At 42.8% G+C, this 19,196-nt stretch overlaps 2 protein-coding genes across 2 annotated transcripts; one reads left to right on the forward strand and one right to left on the reverse strand.

Moving 5' to 3' along the window:
* The first annotated feature begins 1,536 nt into the window (after positions 1-1,536).
* On the forward strand, positions 1,537-7,783 carry LOC115385488 (long-chain fatty acid transport protein 1-like). The gene is made up of 14 exons (XM_030087543.1): positions 1,537-1,668; positions 1,746-1,915; positions 2,008-2,146; positions 2,409-2,664; positions 2,796-2,963; positions 3,455-3,524; positions 3,881-3,972; positions 4,650-4,759; positions 4,904-5,113; positions 5,188-5,314; positions 5,401-5,538; positions 5,958-6,122; positions 6,217-6,363; positions 6,472-7,783. Exons 2-14 carry the CDS (start codon positions 1,752-1,754, stop codon positions 6,627-6,629), a joined length of 1,944 nt encoding a protein of 647 aa, XP_029943403.1. The 5' UTR covers positions 1,537-1,668; positions 1,746-1,751; the 3' UTR covers positions 6,630-7,783.
* Positions 7,784-10,041: 2,258 nt separating this feature from the next.
* On the reverse strand, positions 10,042-11,911 carry LOC115385460 (tripartite motif-containing protein 35-like). The gene is made up of 4 exons (XM_030087474.1): positions 11,904-11,911; positions 10,496-10,591; positions 10,165-10,401; positions 10,042-10,071 (listed from the first exon to the last, which is right to left on the reverse strand). The coding sequence occupies exons 2-4, from the start codon at positions 10,556-10,558 to the stop codon at positions 10,042-10,044; spliced, it is 330 nt and encodes a 109-aa protein (XP_029943334.1). The 5' UTR covers positions 10,559-10,591; positions 11,904-11,911.
* Positions 11,912-19,196: the final 7,285 nt, after the last annotated feature.

A 19,196-nucleotide genomic window follows, 5' to 3' on the forward strand; every position in this document is an offset into this window, starting at 1 on the left:
GGGGATCTGTTTCTCCTTTTGTGTCGTGAACAGTGAGATTGCTCGGTGGTCTTGATGTGACTGGGAACAAACTTTTCACTTCCTGCAGGGATTCGAACCAGCATCCATCTGACAATAAGCTCCCTTTGCGAACTCAAACTCCCCCTGAAATGAGAATTTCCTCAGTAATGGGATCGGTGCAGACATAAATTTATTTTTTTTTATTGCACTTTTCTGTAGTAAAAAGGATGATCTTCTTTCACACAGTGCTTGTAATCTGGATGAAAACCTGGGAACGAGTCTCACCTACAGAACCACAACAGTTTGACATGCTTTTTCATTTTAATATAGTTTTTTTTAATATATATATATATATATATATATATATATATATATATATATATATATATATATATATATATATATATATATATATATACATATATATATATTATAATCCATGGTCAATTGTACAATAAATAAAAGAAAGATGGAACACGCTTTTGAAGAAATTTGAGGATTATAAGTCAAATTGCTGTGAATCGATCTGAGTTCTAGATTCTCTTTTTTCAAAACCTTCACTTTGATCAATCTTTATGTTAATTTTAAAAACAAAACTGTTCAATGATTCGTAAGTGTGACTACGACCAGCAAACCTTTTGTTTTATTCCATTGGTGAAAAATGTGTTTTTATGTATATAAAAAAAAAAGGCGACATGTGTTGTGGAGCTTTTGTGAATGTAAGAAGAATCAATGTTGATAGAATATACTATAGTTTTATAAACTTATTTTTTTCTGAGTATGTTTTGTTGTATGTTACTCGGTACTGTTTTCTTTAAAGAATATGCAGCACAAAATTTTATTAAAGTTTCTACTTCAAGAAAAAAATAAAGTCTCAAGTGTGGTATTTATATACATTGACAGAAACATGCTTTAAATTTTCTATTCATTCATTTTTTTCTTCTTCATTTTGACAATAAATGACTCATCTGAGTTTACCTACTCTGTAAAGAACAGACACCAAGAAGTGATGAAAGACCTGCTGCATCACAGCTTTATAACAAATGATGGCCTTCGGTCATATTTCTGTTGAGAGATGAGTAAATCATCTGCAAACTACTACGCCTAATTATTGGTGGAAACATGAGGCAGACCTCAGAAATGCAGAAACCCAGACTGACGACTCATATGTGTGGTCTGGATTTTCTGTGTTTTGAAAAACAAATGGGTTTAAGAATGTTCTCTTGCTTCTTATTATCACCAAATGGACTGTAATAATATATTTCTGATACCCCAGTCTTCACCAGTTTGGTCTCCCAGTTTTCACCTCTTTTCCCTCATCTTCCAACTGTGCTTGAGTGATATAATTCCAATGAAGCCTATATGTTTTCCTCATGATATCCATCATTAATGGCCAGATTTTGTAACCGTGTCTCCCCGTGGCCTCCTGCCTCTGGAGGAATGAGTCACAGTCAGCCAACGGTGACGCTGCAGCTATGAGTTGTAACCTGCACCGCTCTCTGCTGGGTGCTGTCTCTCAGCAGGCATTTCACCACTGACAGCTGCTCTGCAAACATCTGGCAGCCCTCCTGAGCCACGGCGGCTCAGCCCAACAGCCGAGCTGTTTTTGGACTGTTTTTGAAAGGAGCTCCTTTGTGACCGAGGGGATCATCCAGAATTATTTCAGGGGTAAGATAACTTACATTAAGTCACTAATCGTGCTGTGTCTGATTGTTTTTGTTAAGTGAGCTGGTGTTTCTCCTCAGATAACCATGCAGCTGATAAGCTGTGCCATACTGAGCGTGATGGGAGTCGTGTGGTGGATGTCTCAGTCCTGGCTCTGCAGCCTGACGGTGGGGACTGGGCTCTGCATGGCCTGGAGGGGGTCCTGGAGGAGCGTTTTTATCGCTCTACGCACCATCAAAAGAGACCTAATGTAAGCAAGTAATTCCATACTTACTGTACTTATTTTCTGATGTATTTAACTTTCCCTCATGCGTTTTATTTCTGCCTCTTTTTCTCTTGAAGGTGTCTGATTGTCATATTGAAAGTGAGGACTTCCATGTACCGAAACGTGCGAAATAAAAGCACCATTCCTGCCCTGTTTGCTCAGACGGTGGCACTGAATCCAGACAAGCCTGCCTTGATCTATGAGGCCACAGGAGAGGTGAGCGCTCATCGGGGATTTCAAATATAAGCTTTAATATTAAGTCAGAAAACGATGTCCACGGTGGCCGCGGCTCTGTTAGCAGAACAGGTCATGTTGGCCGTTCGCTCCCTCATGTGTGAAAGCGTCCTCCGCCGGTGTGCAAACACCTGTCATGGCAGCCATCCCCATTGAAGTGTGAGAGCCGGTGTTTCCATGAAGGTGGATGTGACGATCAAAAAGTGAAATTCACTATCTTGTTTAATTCAGTTTCCGATGTCAGGTTTGGAGTTTCAGGGATCTGCAGCAGCGCTGCCACGCCGTGGCTCACTGGGCCCGGGACCAGGGCTGGACCGAGGGGGACGTGGTGGCTCTGCTCTTGGAAAGCCACCCCGTGGTGGTGGCTCTGTGGCTGGGTCTGGCCATGGTGGGAGTGGAGGCCGCGTTTATCAACCACAACCTTCGGCAGCACTCGCTTTCGCACTGCGTCAGCGTGTCTGGAGCTCGAGCCATGGTGTTTGGGACAGAGATGACTGAAGGTAACCATGTCGGCCTGACAGTTTGTCTCCTGTTCTAAACTCTCATGAATAATAATACCGTCGCTGATTTTCCTGAATTCTATCACTCACACATGCCTTGGTTGACCAATGATCCTCTCGCTGTCTTCCAGCGGTTTCAGAGGTGACGGACTCCCTGCGTCCTGACATGGTTTTGTTCAGAGTTGGAGAGCAGAAAGATGAAGAGACACCCTCCAACATCCGAGCTCAGAGTTTGGACACACTGCTATCTCGTTCGCCAACACACCCACCATCTTACAAACTCAGGAAAGAGTTTCACGGTGAGGCACCGCCGTGTTTGTTGTGTGGGTTGGATTTTTTTTTTCTCAAGAGATATTTTGTTACTATATCACGGTTGCAACACTATAGCAAGTCTTTGCCTGCCAGATGTCACACTCTCTGGTGATAAATCTCTCTCTCACACACACATGCATGCACGCACACACACACACACGAATGCATTAAAATGACTGCTTTATCTCTCTGCCATTTTGCAGAGGAGTCTTTCTTACACTGATTTGCTCCCTTGCATTGTTTTCGTTCACCTTGTGATCACATGACAGTCATTCCTCGGCCGATGCCGTTCAAGTCGTTTCTTGCTCAGCTGTCAAACGCACGCCAAATGGATGGGGAAACAGAAACATGTTAAGGAATGATGGGGGGAGACCGAGCGCATACCACACGCGTTAAAGGCTGCCAGACCAACAAACACTGAGAAACACACACACACACACACAAAAATACTACCGGTATTCTCTTTGTGTTTCTGCAGACAGACTTTTCTACATTTACACTTCGGGTACTACAGGAATGCCAAAGGCTGCAATCGTGGTTCACAGTCGGTGAGTTCGTCTGTGATCTTATCTGAAGCAGTTAATGGAGACTACTCCGGGGAGTAAAAATAACTGGGAGGCAGAGTTTCAATGATTTAATAAAAACATGTAGATGCAGGATGCAGAAAGGGTTTTGGAGGAATATGAGGGAGCTCTCTGTTGTGTATCCTGGAACATTTTGTGACTTATTTTCATTTCAGCTTATTTCAGGGGCGGATGGGGAAAAGGAAACAGGAAATAATTATCTTGCAACAGATAATAAACAAGACTTCAGTCACCACATTACAATGTCTGATTTACGGTAAAAACAACTGAGCAAAACTCAGGATGCAGTGGGTGGTTTTTATTTTCATACTTTTATTCAGGTATTTCCGCATCGCTGCTTTTGGTTTCCACTCCTTTGGTTTGCGTCCCGAAGACGTCATCTACACCTGTCTGCCTTTGTATCATTCTGCAGGTAGGCAGCGTGGCGTTTGGCCTCTCTCAGTCAAACACATACATAATCAACGCATTTGAAAATGCGTTGATTGTTGCGAAATGATGCAACAATCAACGCATTTTCAAATGATGCAATGACAAAATGATTTGTTTTAAATAAATCTTTGAGTCCAGGATCATGACTGTACTGAGTCTGCATGTTGGTCCTGTGCAATTAGCATCTAGAACTGAAGCAAGTGCTAGAACAGAATACACTGCCCCTGTTGACCAGTTGGAACTATAGACTTTCATCTTGTGAAGTTGCGCTGAAAACATTGCAGCTCCTGAATCTCAAAGTCACAATGAACCCTAATTCACTTCTTAAGTATTCCATTTAATTATGAATGAACAGCTTATATACCTTCCTTTTTTAATCACTTGATAGTGGTTTTAAATAGAAAAACAAGTAACATGCTTGTTTGTTTTATTGTTTTATTATTTATTCATATGATTTCAAATAGTTCTGATTTCTAAAGTACTGACAAATGTTGGAAATTGTGAAGCTGAAGGAAAAAGAACACAGTTGGTCGCTGCAGTCTTTCTCTTGGAGTTATATTGTGTGTGTGTGTGTGTGTGTGTGTGTGTGTGTGTGTGTGTGTGTGTGTGTGTGTGTGTGTGTTTGTGTGTGTGTGTGTGTGTGCGTGCGTTCGTTTGCAGGCACCATCATGGGTGTAGGTCAGTGTTTGCTCTTTGGTGTCACTGTTGTGATCAGAAGGAAATTCTCCGCCAGTCGCTTCTGGGATGACTGTGTCAAACACAGCTGCACGGTCAGTATACACACACACACAAATCAATGCTGTTTCATAACCTCCAGGTTATATCAACTCTTTAGAGTTGGACTTGTAAATCTATGCTGTCCAGGTCTTTAACTGTAATGATGTGTGTGTGTGTCTGTGTGTGTGAACGTTTAGGTAATCCAGTACATAGGTGAGATCTGTCGCTATCTGTTGGCTCAACCCGTCCGTCCGTCTGAGGCTCGTCACAAAGTCCGCGTCGCCGTGGGAAACGGTCTCCGCTCCTCGGTGTGGGAGGAGTTTGTTCAGAGATTTCGGATCCAGAGAGTCGGGGAATTTTATGGCGCCACCGAGTGCAACTGCAGCCTGATCAACATAGATGGAAAAGTACGACTCCACGCATGTAATTTCATTTGTGAATAAGAAAATCATTCATCGTGTGTGCTTTGCTTCACTCTCAGGTTGGATCGTGCGGCTTCAACAGCCGCATCCTGCCCAGTTTTTACCCCATCCGGCTGGTCAGGGTGCAGCGGGACAGCAACGCTCTGCTCAGGGACTCTCAGGGACTCTGCATACCCTGTCAGCCCGGTAACATCACATATGAAGCAGCTTACAGGAGACAAGAAAAAACGCGTGGTGAATGAAGCAGTGAAATCCTGCCTCTGCCTCCACAGGAGAGCCAGGGATGTTGGTGGGACGCATCAACGACGTCGATCCGCTCAGGAGGTTCGACGGCTACGCTGACCGGGACTCCACCAGTCAGAAGATCGCACACAATGTATTCCGGATGGGAGATTCTGCTTATGTCTCAGGTATCTTCTCCCGTCTCCTCAGCACCAGCTGGAATAATGACGACAGCCTGCCGGAGTGTGATTTCCACCTTTTCTGTGTTCAGACATGCTTTGTCCAATAAATTTCTCACACACGTGACAACGGATAATTCACTGTTTCCAATCTTAATGTCGTTACTTCATGACTGCACAGGCTGAAACTCCCTATATATAATCAATGGATGGTATCGAACCAGAATCGACTGGCAGATAAAAGACTCACACGGACTGTGAGGACTTCACGCTTCTCTTCAGTCATCACTATTATCATTCCGGTCTGCATATTTACAAATCTGCCATTGCACATAATAATGACGTCCGTGTGAATCAGCCTGAAGTCATGACTGCTTGAATACTGCAATTAAAGCGATGATGACTTAACTTTCCTGTCTGGCCGACAGGCGACGTGCTGGTCATGGACGAATGTGGCTACATGTATTTCCGGGATCGCAGTGGCGACACGTTTCGTTGGCGAGGGGAAAATGTTTCCACCACAGAGGTGGAAGGGGTCCTGAGCGGCCTGCTGGGACACACTGACGTGGCTGTCTACGGCGTGCCTGTACCAGGTAGGAGCAAAAGCACAAAACCAGATTCATACAAATAAAAAAAGGGAAAACAATGCTTTCTTGCAGAAAACCAGTGTGTGTTTGTTGTGTGCAGGTGTGGAGGGAAAGGCTGGCATGGCAGCGATCGCTCACGCAGGAGGGCAGATAGACCTTGATGCGTTTTTGAGCGCCGTACAAAAAGCCCTGCCTTCCTACGCACGTCCTGTATTCCTTCGACTCATGCCATCTGTTGACACAACGGGTGAGACAACAAAGCAAGGACACTCCAACATCACCAAAGGAAACTTAAAAAAAAAAAAAAAAGAGAAAAAAAAAGTCATGCAAACTTTTTTCTCTACTTTGCTTGCAGGTACTTTCAAAATTCAGAAGACAAGACTGCAGAATGAAGGATTCAAGCCACAAGACACCAGTGACAAGATTTATTTTCTCAACAGTGGTGCTGGCGGTTATGAAGCTGTTACTGATGAACTATTTAGAGCCATAGTGGAGGGGGAGGTGAGTCTATGAGGCCAGGAGAGGCGGATGGAGCCTTTCAGTCTCTAAAAATAGGCTTTTATTCCTCAGAGGGAAATGTGCTGAACTTTGTGACAATTACATCCTAAATGTACAACGCTGTATTCAGTTTTCTATTAAAATTTTCCGAATATGCAGGGCATTCCTACATTCACACCTTTCATATCTGTAGAATGGCACCGAATAGAACGGGTGGTGAGAAGAGAATAAGAATTCAGGATATTCATGGAAAGAAAACCACAAGAAAAAAGGAAATATACCGATGCTAATTTCACTTTCAAGGAAATATTAAAATAAATACATATTATAGTCAGATAAGAAGCTCAGAGCAAAAAACAAGTTTTTATGTCACATTCTAGAAACAACTCAAATTTATTCTCACACGTGGTTTGAAACAGTACTAGTTTGTTGAATAATGTCATTTAAATTATGATTCCAGTTTTCAGGTCAGTGCAAATTGCTGCGTGGTCTGATTTGAATGTCAATAGCTTTGAAATATCTGATCAAAATCCAAACTTTTCTTCTTTTGTTCTGATGATGCAGCTAAACGTAAAGTCGAAGTGCCGTCATTGGAGCCTGACTGGAATATATCTGCACCAGATAACACAGCAAAGTCCCTCACAGGCAGCTAATAAATTTATTTAAATAGATTTTGAGCTGAAACTTCACGCGGTTACTTGCATGACAATTTCTGTGCTATGACAATGTTTTAGTATTCATGCAAGTGGTGCACAAACAGGACAGCCATGAAAATCCCCAGAGAAATGCTCCAAGCTGAAACCGCAGATGAATTTGTAATTTCTTGTTTACAATTCAGTGTCGCTCCAGACCGTATTTATCATAAACATATTCCATTTTAAAGAAAAAGAGTGACGCCATCTGCATTATTTGTCAGAGTTCTTGTGGTCGCCGTGCTGACCGTTCATGTCATTCAGAGCTCTGTTCAGCGATACGTGATAGGTCACATTGAATCTCTTGCCGTTCTGCTTTCTCGCAGCTGTTTTATTGTTTGACGCCTTTTTATTTTTTTGCTTTGGCTTCGCTGTCTTGACCTCTTTCACGGAACGGTTGGGATTCTTCTTGTCTTCCGCTGAACGTCCGTTGACCGCTTTTCTGTTGCTTTCATTCAACAAATTGATGAAGCCGTTCACAGGTTTCGATTCCCTTCTTCTCCGCTCTTCCTCGCTGATGATGAGAGGGTCTCCACCCGGTTCACAGTCCAACCCCACGCTGACATTTACTTGTTGTGCCAACAAGAAAAGATTGCCTCCTGGTGTTACGCTCTCAAAGTAAGGGTACACCACCTCACTGAAGCGATGGCTGAATGTATAAAGATGTGCGTTGGTGTCTGCATTCGTAAATGTCAGCGTCCCCGCCTCCCAGTCGAACTTGACGCAGACCCTGTAAAGGCGGTCTGAGCCACTGATGTGCAGGACCTTCGGCGGGGTCGCGAGAGCTCGATACTCTCCGTTTCTCAGGCTGATGCACCACAGTCCTGCGTCAGGACAAACCTCGAACCCCGCCTTCCTGCACAGCCACTGAGCAGCCACGCCGAGCGTCCAGTGATCGGCGTCTGCGACCTGAAGAACGCAATAAAACAAGAAATAAATTTAACATTAGAATAAAAGAGCGGGGGAATATCGCATTATGAAGTAACGTTTCACTGCAGGGGTGTCAAACAGAAGGCCTCAAGAGACTATTTCAGCTTTTTCAGCAGTCGGGCCCATATAAAGCTGGCTGTATGCTGAACTACAATGTATTTGACGCCCTGCTGTCCTGTGACTTCAGCAGAAATGTACTATTGACTGGTTACTATTATGAAACACACAGTCGGGTTACAGTTATTATCATCCCTCATTCCTCTCAAGCAAGACCAGCCTGACCTTCCTCTGCCCTTCAGCTTTAGCAACGCTTCTGTCTCCACCAGACCTGCCAACATTTGACTCCGACTAGGAGGGCATGTGAGGACACACACACACACACACACACACACACACACACACACACACACACACACACACACACACACACACACACACACACACACACGCACTGCAAATCCATGAGCAACAGTCAGCTGAGTGTTTCAGGAGTGCTGGATTACGCTTCAAGCAGAAAATGTCCTGCCAAAAGAAACCACTGGTGTGAAAACATTCACAACGTAGGAAAATTTGGAAAAGGGGCGGTTGAGCGCTGGAGTGAAATCAGAAATAGATTTAGAAGTTGACAAACAGGCTAATATTTACCAGCATGCCTTCCTCTTTATAATTTTCTTGAGAAGAAATTACTTTTTTTTTTAAAGAGGGAAAATCTGAATGAAATGTTGCTGTTTCTAGTAAAATTTACAAATGTAACGAGGACAATTATAATGCTTATAAAACACTACAAAAAACAAAATCGTACGAGTGATATGTTAAACAGGAAACGCAGCGTCGAGATGAAAATGTGAAAAGACGTGTGTGGCGAGAGAGAGCGAGTTCAGAATAAAATTACGGGAGGTTTGACAGTTCCAGTCTCAACACTTCAGACTTCCTGTTTACTGGAGAAATGCCTCATCACTCCTGAACAGCCTCGCCCTCCAGACAGCAGCCTGAAAGACGTCTGATTGTAAAGAACGTCGTTCAGGTCTGGCTGCTGTCTGCATGTTGCTACTTTAAGCCAGTTGTTGCGTTGCTGCTTCTTCTCACCGTGATTACCTCGCAAATAGTTCATAAACAGGTGCTCTGCTGAGTTTTGTGTAACTGCTGAAAATTCCACCCCCCTCTTGGGGGAGTGCAGTTGAATAGATCAAGCATGAAATAGACCTGATTAGCTCAGACTGACCATGTAAGTTCAGCAGAAATTAGAGAGTAAAATCAATCATTAATCCAAAATGTGGGCAGTTCTGGTAAACAGTAACTCTCACTTGAGTCTGTTGAGATACCTCGACAGTCCAGCTGTGGACTCCTGAGGAAAAGCCTTCGCTCCCCAGAACGCTGGAATCTGGATGGAAGCCTTCGGGGTTTGTGGGAACGACCTCCTCTCTGTTCTGCAGTGAGTCCTGAGAGGGTCCTGATGAGGGACTGATGAGGACCCTGCTGAGTCCAGAAGACACCTGTAAAGCCTGCCCAGCTGTCCTGGAGTCCAGGGTCACCGGAGCTGGAAGATTTCATGAAGGTCTAAACGACTGAGGAAAGAAATGAACTCAACATGTGTGTGTGTGTGTCACACTGACTGAACGGAGCGACGTGTTTCATCTTCTCCCACACGGCATACTGGAGGTTACCCAGGTGTTTCGCCACGTTTATGAGAGGTCTGTACACTTTCTGTGGCTTCCTGTCAGCCATCCACGAGCTGCAGAGAATAACAAACAAACAGTCACACAGCAGCAGATGGTCAGCTCGGAAGCAGGGATCAGAAGATAAACTCAATACCTGTTCAGAGTGTCTTTGTAGTCCTGTAAAGAAGAAAATTAGAAAAGTCAGTATGATTTTAAATGAACACCGGTTCCCGTTCATTTACTACTAAAGTGTGATTTGATTGATGTCACCTGTAGAAATTTGACTCCGTCCCCTCCTGCATCAATCACCTCCTCAGCCAGTTGGATCTTCTCCTCCAGAGATTTTATCACCTGATTTATTTCGTCTCTGCGTTGCTCTGCCCCCCTCGTCTTCTCATCCTGCTCCCCCCTCAGTGCCTGGAGCCTGGCTGCCTCTTCCCGCCTCAGAAACTGGTGAAGGGTCTCAAATTCTCGCTTCACGTGATCCTCTGCCAGTTTGGCCTCAGCCTTGAACAGAAGGGAAGAGATGTAAAAACAGGGATCTGATTTGTCTTGATTTTTTTTCTTTTTATTAAAGAGAGTTTTGTCAGTGAACTTCTACCTGGTTGTGTCTTGATGCTTGCTGACAGGTTTGTGAGACCTTCCTGCAGTGAAGCATCTTCATGTTTAGTCCTTTCAGAGATGTTCTGAGCTCCTCCTAGTGGCCAGGGAGAGAATTACTCTGAAACGACACTCCAGCTCCATCTGCACTGACTACACACAATTACAACTTTACAATTAATCCTGAAAGGAAGTAAACAAAAAAAAGCAGCGGCAGTACAAAAGGCAACAAAAACACTATCTGTGTAATAGCAGCTTTGATGTGACTTTAACAAGTTAAAGTGCTTCACAGCTAATGAGGAACAAGCGAGGAGAAGAAAACAGGAATAAGAAGGAAAAGAGCAAAAAAAATACAATATAAGTGCAATAAGAGTGGTTATTAGATAAGTGCAATTAGACTTGATTTGAAATGGCATTGAGAAGACAAAATTAACGTCATAAAGTAAAATAATGACTACTTAAAACATCTTCAGTTGATTCAAAATGAGAGTCCTGACAGGAACAGGCAGGAGAGATCACATCACGCCAATATCAGCTTCTCTTTATTGGCTTCCTGTTAAATCTGGAGAACAATTTAATATTCTTCTTTCAACTTATAAAACTCTTCACTGCCAGGCTCCATTGTATCCTAAAGAGCTGTTAGTCCCATATTACCCATGAACACTTGGTTCTCAGAGTGCTGCTGCTGGAGGTTCCGGGGTTTTCTAAAAGTAGAACAGGAGGCAGAGCTTTCAGATATCAGACTCCTCTCATGTGGAACCAGTGAGGGAGGCTGACACAGTCAAGGTTAAGACTTTTCTATTTCATAAAGCTTGTAGTTTCGGCCACGTTTGACTTTTTTCTAGTGAAGCTTCAAAACATAAGACAGCTGGGAGATCCTCACTGAATTAGGCTTATTTCCTTTCTCGTTTCACTAGTTCAAGACACAAACATTCCATCTTTCTCCTGTAGTCTGTGCTCTCTCTCTCTCTCTCTCTCTGAGTGTGTTGTATTCAGAACTTTAGAAATAAAATGAATTTTTAATGAAAATAAATACTAGAATTTACAAATTCCGAACTGGCAGTCGAAGCTCAGATAACATTTGCACAGCAACTCAAGTGAAATTTTGCTGAGAACCTTTCCAGAGAGTCCTTTCATCCTGAAGTTTCGTCCCAGTGAAAGGCCCAAGCACGTCTTTCACCGCAGACCATAGTTCATATGAGCATGTCACTCTGCTTCATGTTCACCCGGCTCGGAAACTGACAGCGCTCAGAAGAGCGTAACACACTATACCATGCCGAACCACAGAACTATTCTTGGCATTTGGCGTGTGTGTACATACAGACATGCATGCGTGCATTTAACTTAAATGTTATGTTGCACGAAGCACAAACGTTCTCATATGGCACAATGATAGAAACAGTTATTACCAGCTTAGATTTCAGCCTGATGCCACATTGCCACTTTTATACTCGCTCTAACTTTGGTGTGAATTGACTAAATTTGGATGAACACAAGGCGGCATCTGTTTGAGAAGGAAAATTAATATTTACAGTGGGTAAAAAAAAAAATACAAAAACGTTTGACTGCTTCCTTGTTTAAATATCCGCTTGCTGTGGCTGCAGGAAGCCTCAAAATGAAAAAGTATTGAGCGGGCCTCCTTAATCCTGGTAAAAAAAAAAAAAGGGTTCAGATCTTGTAAGGCTCTGCGCTATTGAGAGCTCTGCTGTTATTTGATGTCTTTGTGTTTGTGTTTGGTTTAGCTTTGTGGGATCAGAGCGACTGTAACTAGAATACCAGCGTTCCAAGTCTCTTGTTGGCAATTATGTACCCTGGTGAAGTGTCCTTGAGGAAACAGTAAATTTCTGCCAGCTGCTCGCTATCCGATGCTCCAGGATGCTGCTTTCTCGCTTTCAAAGAGAAAACTCGAAGTATTCCACTTCATGCCATTTGATTTTTGTGATTCTGTCAAAAAAGTTGTGAGATAAATCTGAAAAACATATTCTTCTTCACAAAAATATGTTAATTCGTCCTCAGTAATTCATGTTCTTGGAAAATAGTGAATGGTTTTAGTGTGGGGGCCTTTAAACATATTCAAATGAGACATCTCAGGAAAGCAGAATGATTTTGTTTGAACTGCTTATGACTCCGGAGGAAATGCGACAGGTGTTAAATGGAGAGCTTTGTTTGCTTTGACTGGATGCAAATTTAAAAGATTAAAATTGAAAAACAAGGAAGTAAACGCAACATCTGAAGCAAACTTCAGTTCAAATATTGACAAAGTGGGTCCATCCACCGAGTTGGCTTTTCCCCAACTTTTGCTTTGCAGGAGGCTAAAATCATGTGACAGTGGGCAAAAAGCACAGCAGACAGGCCCATACAAGAGCGGTCGACAGGCGATTTACAGTCTCCAGTTAATTCAACACGCACGTGTTTGCATTACAGAAAGGCACCAAGATCAGAATCAAAACTCAGTTTTCACACAGGTCTGCACAAAGTTCATATCATGTAAACTCCTCATCGTTTCCCCGAGTTCAATTTGAATGTCTCATGTGGAAAGCCTGGTAATTACTGATAATTTCTGGGTATAAAACATGATTTATGGTGCATCCTGGACAGGTCTGCAGTCCCTCACAGGACAAACACACAGACACACACTCACAATCACACATACAGGAGAATTTGGGTCACCAGTTAAATATACTTAGCCTGTAGGATGAAACCAGAGTACCCAGAGCGGTGATCTCCTTTATGATCCAGTACCAACGCGTTCCATAAAAAGCCTTATCTGAGGGTACAGCTATGTCTACGGTCAAAGTAAAAAAAATGCCACAAATGCAAACAGTGTTCTTGAGCGCCCTCATGTGTGGGCCATTTTCCCAGCCATATAATCATTGCTAGTTACATGAGGAAGCTGTACTTTTGCAAATCAAAAACCATACTTCTAATAAAAATCACAATAACATTCAACTTTGATGAAAACATACAATTATCAAAAAAAAATCAAAACATTACAATTAAATTATTGATATTTACAGATGAGAATCACTATGAAAGCAGATCTAGGTGGTTTTGAAAGCAATGATGTTTTGTTATTAACCTGCACATCAGACATGCACGCACAGAGAGAACATGCAAACCTCTGGACTGAAAGGCTCCAAAGCCCAGACTCAAACCATGGTCCACCTCCCGATCAGCTGACAGTGCTAACCACTGCTACACTATGCAGTTCGTCTGAGTGAAAAGCATGTTGATCACTGCTTTTTATTTGTTGTTTGTTGGTTTTCGGGTTACAAATCATCAGGCATTTCACCATCACTGTTGAGGCTGATAATAAAGATTTGTCTTCATTGCAGATACAGTGCGGTTCAGTTTGCAGTCTGGAATGTTTGCCTACCTTGCAGTCGACGGCAGCCTCGGTTAAGAGATAAACTCTGTGTCCTGCGTGGCTTTCTGCGGCACACTGTGTGCACAGCGGCTCCAGGTCGTCCAGACAGAACATGGACAGACTCTCTCCGTGCTCCTCGCACGGCTCCGAGGGGTCAAGCGGCGGCGGAGGCAGAAAGAGGCCTTTTGCCTCGGACAGAGGAGGGAGTTCTCGGAGACAGGTTTGGGAGCTCATGGTCGAAGCCTGCACAATATGAAGTCCGCTTCGGTCTGGGTCAGACTGGAGCAGCGGATTTGAATGAAACAGATGGCGAGTGGGAACTGGAGACCGCGGCTAATGAGAAGTACGCTATGTCCACATATTGCAGGTTTACTGTTGCATTCAACATACATCCGTCGGGAAATGAGGGTTGCTTATGTCTGCACACAGCCTGACAGCAACTGAAGTTACATATAAGTAGATCTGCTTACAATCTTCATCTCAGATTTGGAATTTAACCAACACGACCCCACCAGATGTAGCCATGCATCACTGTCTATTCCACTTTCATGACCCTGTGATTTATGTTTTTCTCTCTTCACCCAGGGCCAAATTCATTCCTGTGCCTTGGCTTGTCATTTTTACGGCCTTGCCTATTTTCCCCCATCGAAGCGAGCCTGGGCTGAAGCAATTAAGCCTTGATGGCGCTCTGTGCATTTTTGTGACGTGCAGTAACACTTTAGGGTGTTTCAGTTTTTCACTTAACATGTGTAGGAGCAAGTTTTAAATTGTTTATTCTGGCAGAATCAAGCGCTGTTGGTCATAAAGTTTGACACACAGCCCTGCGTGTACCGTGCGGTGTGTGCCAGGCCATATGCATGTGGAATGGATCGGGTGCTCGTCACGGCGCGAGCTGCTCCACATCCTGAACACATATAGAACAGATCACTGTCATTAGGTTCATCATATTTCCATGAATCATTATCTAAAGGGAATCAGATGATTGGTGTGGTCGCATGGCTCCTTTCTGACAGATTTACAGGCCTGTGCTTGTTACTTTTAATAGATTTACTGTCAGCCTTTGATGTGTCCAACTTAAATAAGCTTTACGGATGATGTAACAGGTTACAGAGAGGTGCAGCAGAATAAGAGTATCTCCAGTTTGAGTCTACTCAGGGGGTTTTCATGGAGTTGACATGTTAGTCCCATGGGTGCATGATGGTCCAAAACCAAGTGTTTGATGAAACTGCCCATAGGTTTGACTGTGGTTGTCTGTTTATTATGTTTATGCATTGCTGCATCTATTGACTGCGTACCCTGCCCTTCACACCCTGATAACGATAATAACTCAGCATTACAGTGAGATCACTGCAATATTACTTTATTAATATTTATAGATTATGCTCAGTGCAAAGCTTTGAGGGAACTCTTTCATTGTTATCTGCTCTCAGGCTGTGATTTCAGCCTGAAAAAAAATCCGTTTCCAACTTGTCAAATTCAGATCTTTTCTGTTGGCTTCCTTCCAGGAGGTCGATAACAGACATTTTGCTGAAGTTTTGGAGAGCTGAATGACCGCAAACCAATGCAAATTAAAACGTTCTGCATTATTTATATTCAGGAGTTTTCAGTGGAGGCTCTTCATTATCGAGTGACTCACAAACATCATATTTGGAGGGTGAGAAATGGCTGCGCAAACAGATTATGAGCATTTTGTTTTCTAAACTTTCTAAACATGTCATGAATATATTATTGAATGTGACAGGTCTGCTGAAGCCAGAGAGAAGAACATCAATGTGGAAGATGACAGCGAGAGAAAATAGTTGCAGCTTTGGTAAAAGTAAAAGACCCTTCACCAACATCTGGAAGGTTTTGTTCAGATGTTCAGGTGTGAAAGATCCCAAGGTGGTTATTATATATGGTATGGTTTATTAATTACAACATCCAAGTTCATAAAGGATTGTGTTTGACTGTCATTTGTGTTTCAATTAAAAAAAAAACACTTTGAATGTCAAGAAAATGCAATTCCTTTGAAGAAAAAAAAAAATCAATATTGCTTTTAGTAATTCATGCAGACTGATCCACAGGGACTGATTACTCTCTGGGACACTATGAAACACACCGCTATTACAGAAAGTGTCTCTGCAGCTGTTTCTTTTTTTTTTTTTCATGCATCTTTACATGGTGTCTGTACAGAATCTCTTACTCAACTTCTTTGTTCTCGGCTCGTCTCTTTGTGCGTCTGCTCGCCATCAGATCTAATGATCCTGACAGCTGAGTGTTGCCGCGATCTCTTCAGACTCAATCAGTTTCGAAAACTGTGAAAATTCACAGTTCTGCTACTGTAGACGCTGCACACTCGTCTGCATCTCAGCTGTACATCTCTGTCATCAGTTACTCAATTACAACAGCCGATTCGTCACATTAGTCACACTGTTCTCAGAAAATAGGCTTTGTGGACCGACTCCAAGCTGCTGAGACTCTAGGAACGTCTGTATTTAATCCCCACAACAACGATTTCAGTCAAAACTCAGAAGATCTATGTGGTGCATATGATACAAGATGTAATGTGAGCATTAATTCAGTCACACACTTATTAATGACAGTACGGCGCTCAGTCTGGTCTGTTTTTCAACACACACAAAAAAAAAGAAAATTAATTTCTGGAGGTACTTGTTGCAACTTTCAAAGTTTACAAATTTCAAGGTCAAACATTCCAGATCTTCAGTATTTGGATTGCCCAGTGTGTATTCATGAACAGCCTCAGCTTTTTCAATACGGTGTCTGTTCTTCTTCTGAGCTTAACTTTGCTGTAAGTAAACAGGAGAAAAAGGCAGGCAGTTTTTCTGTTGTCCAAGGTTTTCACCGTCAATACAATAAATCTGTTGAATTGAGTTGACCACAGTGAAAAGATGCGCAAGAAAAGGAAAGAAAGTGAAAGAGGTGAGCACAAACATCAGGGCATGGAGCTCGAGCGGGGCAAGGACAGCGGACGGAGATAAACAAGTGAAGGCGGCTGAGTTAAAGGAAAACATAAACAGAATGAAAGAGAAATGAACATGAACCACAGATCACATTTCTGACGGGATGGCTACTCAGAATTAACTATTTGTGTGGGATTATTCTCGATGGATGGCACTGATGTTTACACCAGCGGTCTGCAACATCAGGCACAGGTGCCACAGTTGGCACGCACGAGCATAATTATTGGCACGCCGGCTGGCACGGACCCACTCAGTATGCATATTGTTTAAAATCATTCGTCATCGTGGCGAATCCCTGCCAAAAGCCACGAGCACAAATGAGATCCACGTGCACGGATTTAAAGGATCTCATTTGCATTTGTGGATTTTGGCAGGAACTTTCCACCGCAGCCATTTGTCACGGATGAAACTTTGTGAAAACATGTTGTAATTTCATCAAGTGGTGATTATTTTAATCGTCTGAGGGCCTCCGTCCTGGAAGCAGACAGCAAGGTTGGTGTCTGTTTGTCGTCTGGTTCATCGGTCCGATCAGCGTGTCGGGAACTGGAAGGAGCTTTATTACATCCACTGAGAAAAGTTCCATGTAGGATTAGATGTAAAATAAAATTTGAAATATGATCATGTTTTCTTTAAGCTTCGTGATGTACTGCAGGTTATTATATTAGAGTGGCGTGACGCTCCATGTCATAAAGGCCGCCAACCTCTCATTTATATCATCTTATGATTATAGTATCGTTTATCAAAGAGCTTTTGTATTTGATCTTATTGGCAAAAAGTCTGACTTACTGTGTTGGCACGAACACAATATTATTTATTGAAGTTCTCTTACTTCACTACTTCAGTGACAAGCAACCAACTTATAATCAGTGTAATGACTCTGCAGCCATTGTTGAAGTTTTCACGAGCTTATTTATCATCGCTTGTGTCTGACATGAAAACAGCTGTGAAGCTGCCATCTCCGACACGCCGTTAGCGCCACTGCCTTGCTCCACAGTACTTCTGATGAATTTGCAGTCCTAAATAAATGTTAGCGTACTCTAATAAGACCTGACGGCAGCTGTCTGAGGGCTGCCAGGTCTAAACTGACATTCTCACACCACACAGGCCTCGTCTCAGGCTGTAGGAAGCAGTTTTTACTTGAGTGATGATCTTCCAGTGTTTCATATTTAAAGATTTTGTTTCAGTTGCTTGTTAAGAAACCCCAAATCAATAAAAACAGCCAGATTCCAATCTAAAACCTCTGAGCATCCTTTCTTTCCTGTATCGTACACACTCTCCTCTGAATGCTCTTGACCCTCGTGACCTTTGTCTCATTGTGTTGATTTTGTCTCCATTTGGACATTAGGTTTGTTTCTTTTTGTGTAGAAGTTTTTGATTTTTTGCAGTTTATATTTAATTAAAAGGCTCCCTTGATTTGAGCTTTCAACTTTATCTGCTTTGGGTCCTCCATCCTCACACTCGGCACTTAGCTTTTTCTTGGAATCATCTTTCATAAACAAATCTCAAATGCACATATATGTTTATGTAGATTTCCAACTATATAATATAACTTCAGACCAACTTGATGATCAGACTGAACCACAGTGCTAATCTGTGACAAATCCAAGACATCCTAACACAGAGAGGACATTCAAAGTAACACACATTACCTTTCTATGTTGCATTCATCCATCTTCTGCTGCCCCGGTCAGGGTTAAGGGATCCTGGAGACGATTTCATGTTTTGTGACTTTGAGAGAAAACTGTTGTACTTGGAGAAAAAAAAACTCACATCCACAGGGGGAACATGCAAATTCCAAAGAGACATTCTCAGCCTGCTATAGGGTGCAATCAGCTACGATAACCAAGAGCTAATACTCAATAATTTGCATAAAACTGATCAAACCATCCTCACATTCTCTTTTGAGTCTTAGTTTAGACACTGCAGTTAGCTTCCAGTGCTGATATCACTACATACAGAACAATGCAATCTCCACTCATTGGGAGAATTGTTTGCATAAAATTGTGTACGCAAGAAATGTCAGTGTTTTTTTTCTTTCTTTTTTACACTTTTCAAGATGAGTTCATGAGCTGGACTGGACCTGCTGGTTTTCACACCCCAGCACTGGAACCACAGTCTCAGAATATGAGCAGTAAACGTGTGGGAGTGGTGCCAAAAGAAGTTCATTTTTATTCAGACTAACAGACCTTCTGACTCAGGACGGCGCTACACCTGCCGGATTGAGTTGGAGGGACTTTGTCATTGAATTTGGAAGGCTTCCCTAAAGCTCACCACCTACAGACCACTTGAAACTCTTGGTGAACGGACGTGATGCCAGAATCCCGGCGCCATCTGCACCTGCTTCTGCTTCAGCAGCCTAATACGGCATTCCTGTG

This window comes from Salarias fasciatus, unplaced genomic scaffold, assembly GCF_902148845.1.
Source record: "Salarias fasciatus unplaced genomic scaffold, fSalaFa1.1, whole genome shotgun sequence".
Lineage (NCBI taxonomy): Eukaryota > Metazoa > Chordata > Actinopteri > Blenniiformes > Blenniidae > Salarias > Salarias fasciatus.

What these genes read in the sequence shown, in the direction of transcription:
- LOC115385488 (XM_030087543.1), top strand. Translation starts at nt 1,752, where the DNA reads ATGCAGCTGATAAGCTGTGCCATACTGAGCGTGATGGGAGTCGTGTGG. An exon ending in ACCATCAAAAGAGACCTAAT is followed by an intron (nt 1,916 to 2,007) that starts GTAAGCAAGTAA and finishes TTTCTCTTGAAG; the next exon opens with GTGTCTGATTGTCATATTGA. An exon ending in ACTCAGGAAAGAGTTTCACG is followed by an intron (nt 2,964 to 3,454) that starts GTGAGGCACCGC and finishes GTGTTTCTGCAG; the next exon opens with ACAGACTTTTCTACATTTAC.
- LOC115385460 (XM_030087474.1), bottom strand. Translation starts at nt 10,558, where the DNA reads ATGAAGATGCTTCACTGCAGGAAGGTCTCACAAACCTGTCAGCAAGCA. An exon ending in AAGCATCAAGACACAACCAG is followed by an intron (nt 10,402 to 10,495) that starts GTAGAAGTTCAC and finishes CTTCTGTTCAAG; the next exon opens with GCTGAGGCCAAACTGGCAGA. An exon ending in ACGGAGTCAAATTTCTACAG is followed by an intron (nt 10,072 to 10,164) that starts GTGACATCAATC and finishes TCTTCTTTACAG; the next exon opens with GACTACAAAGACACTCTGAA.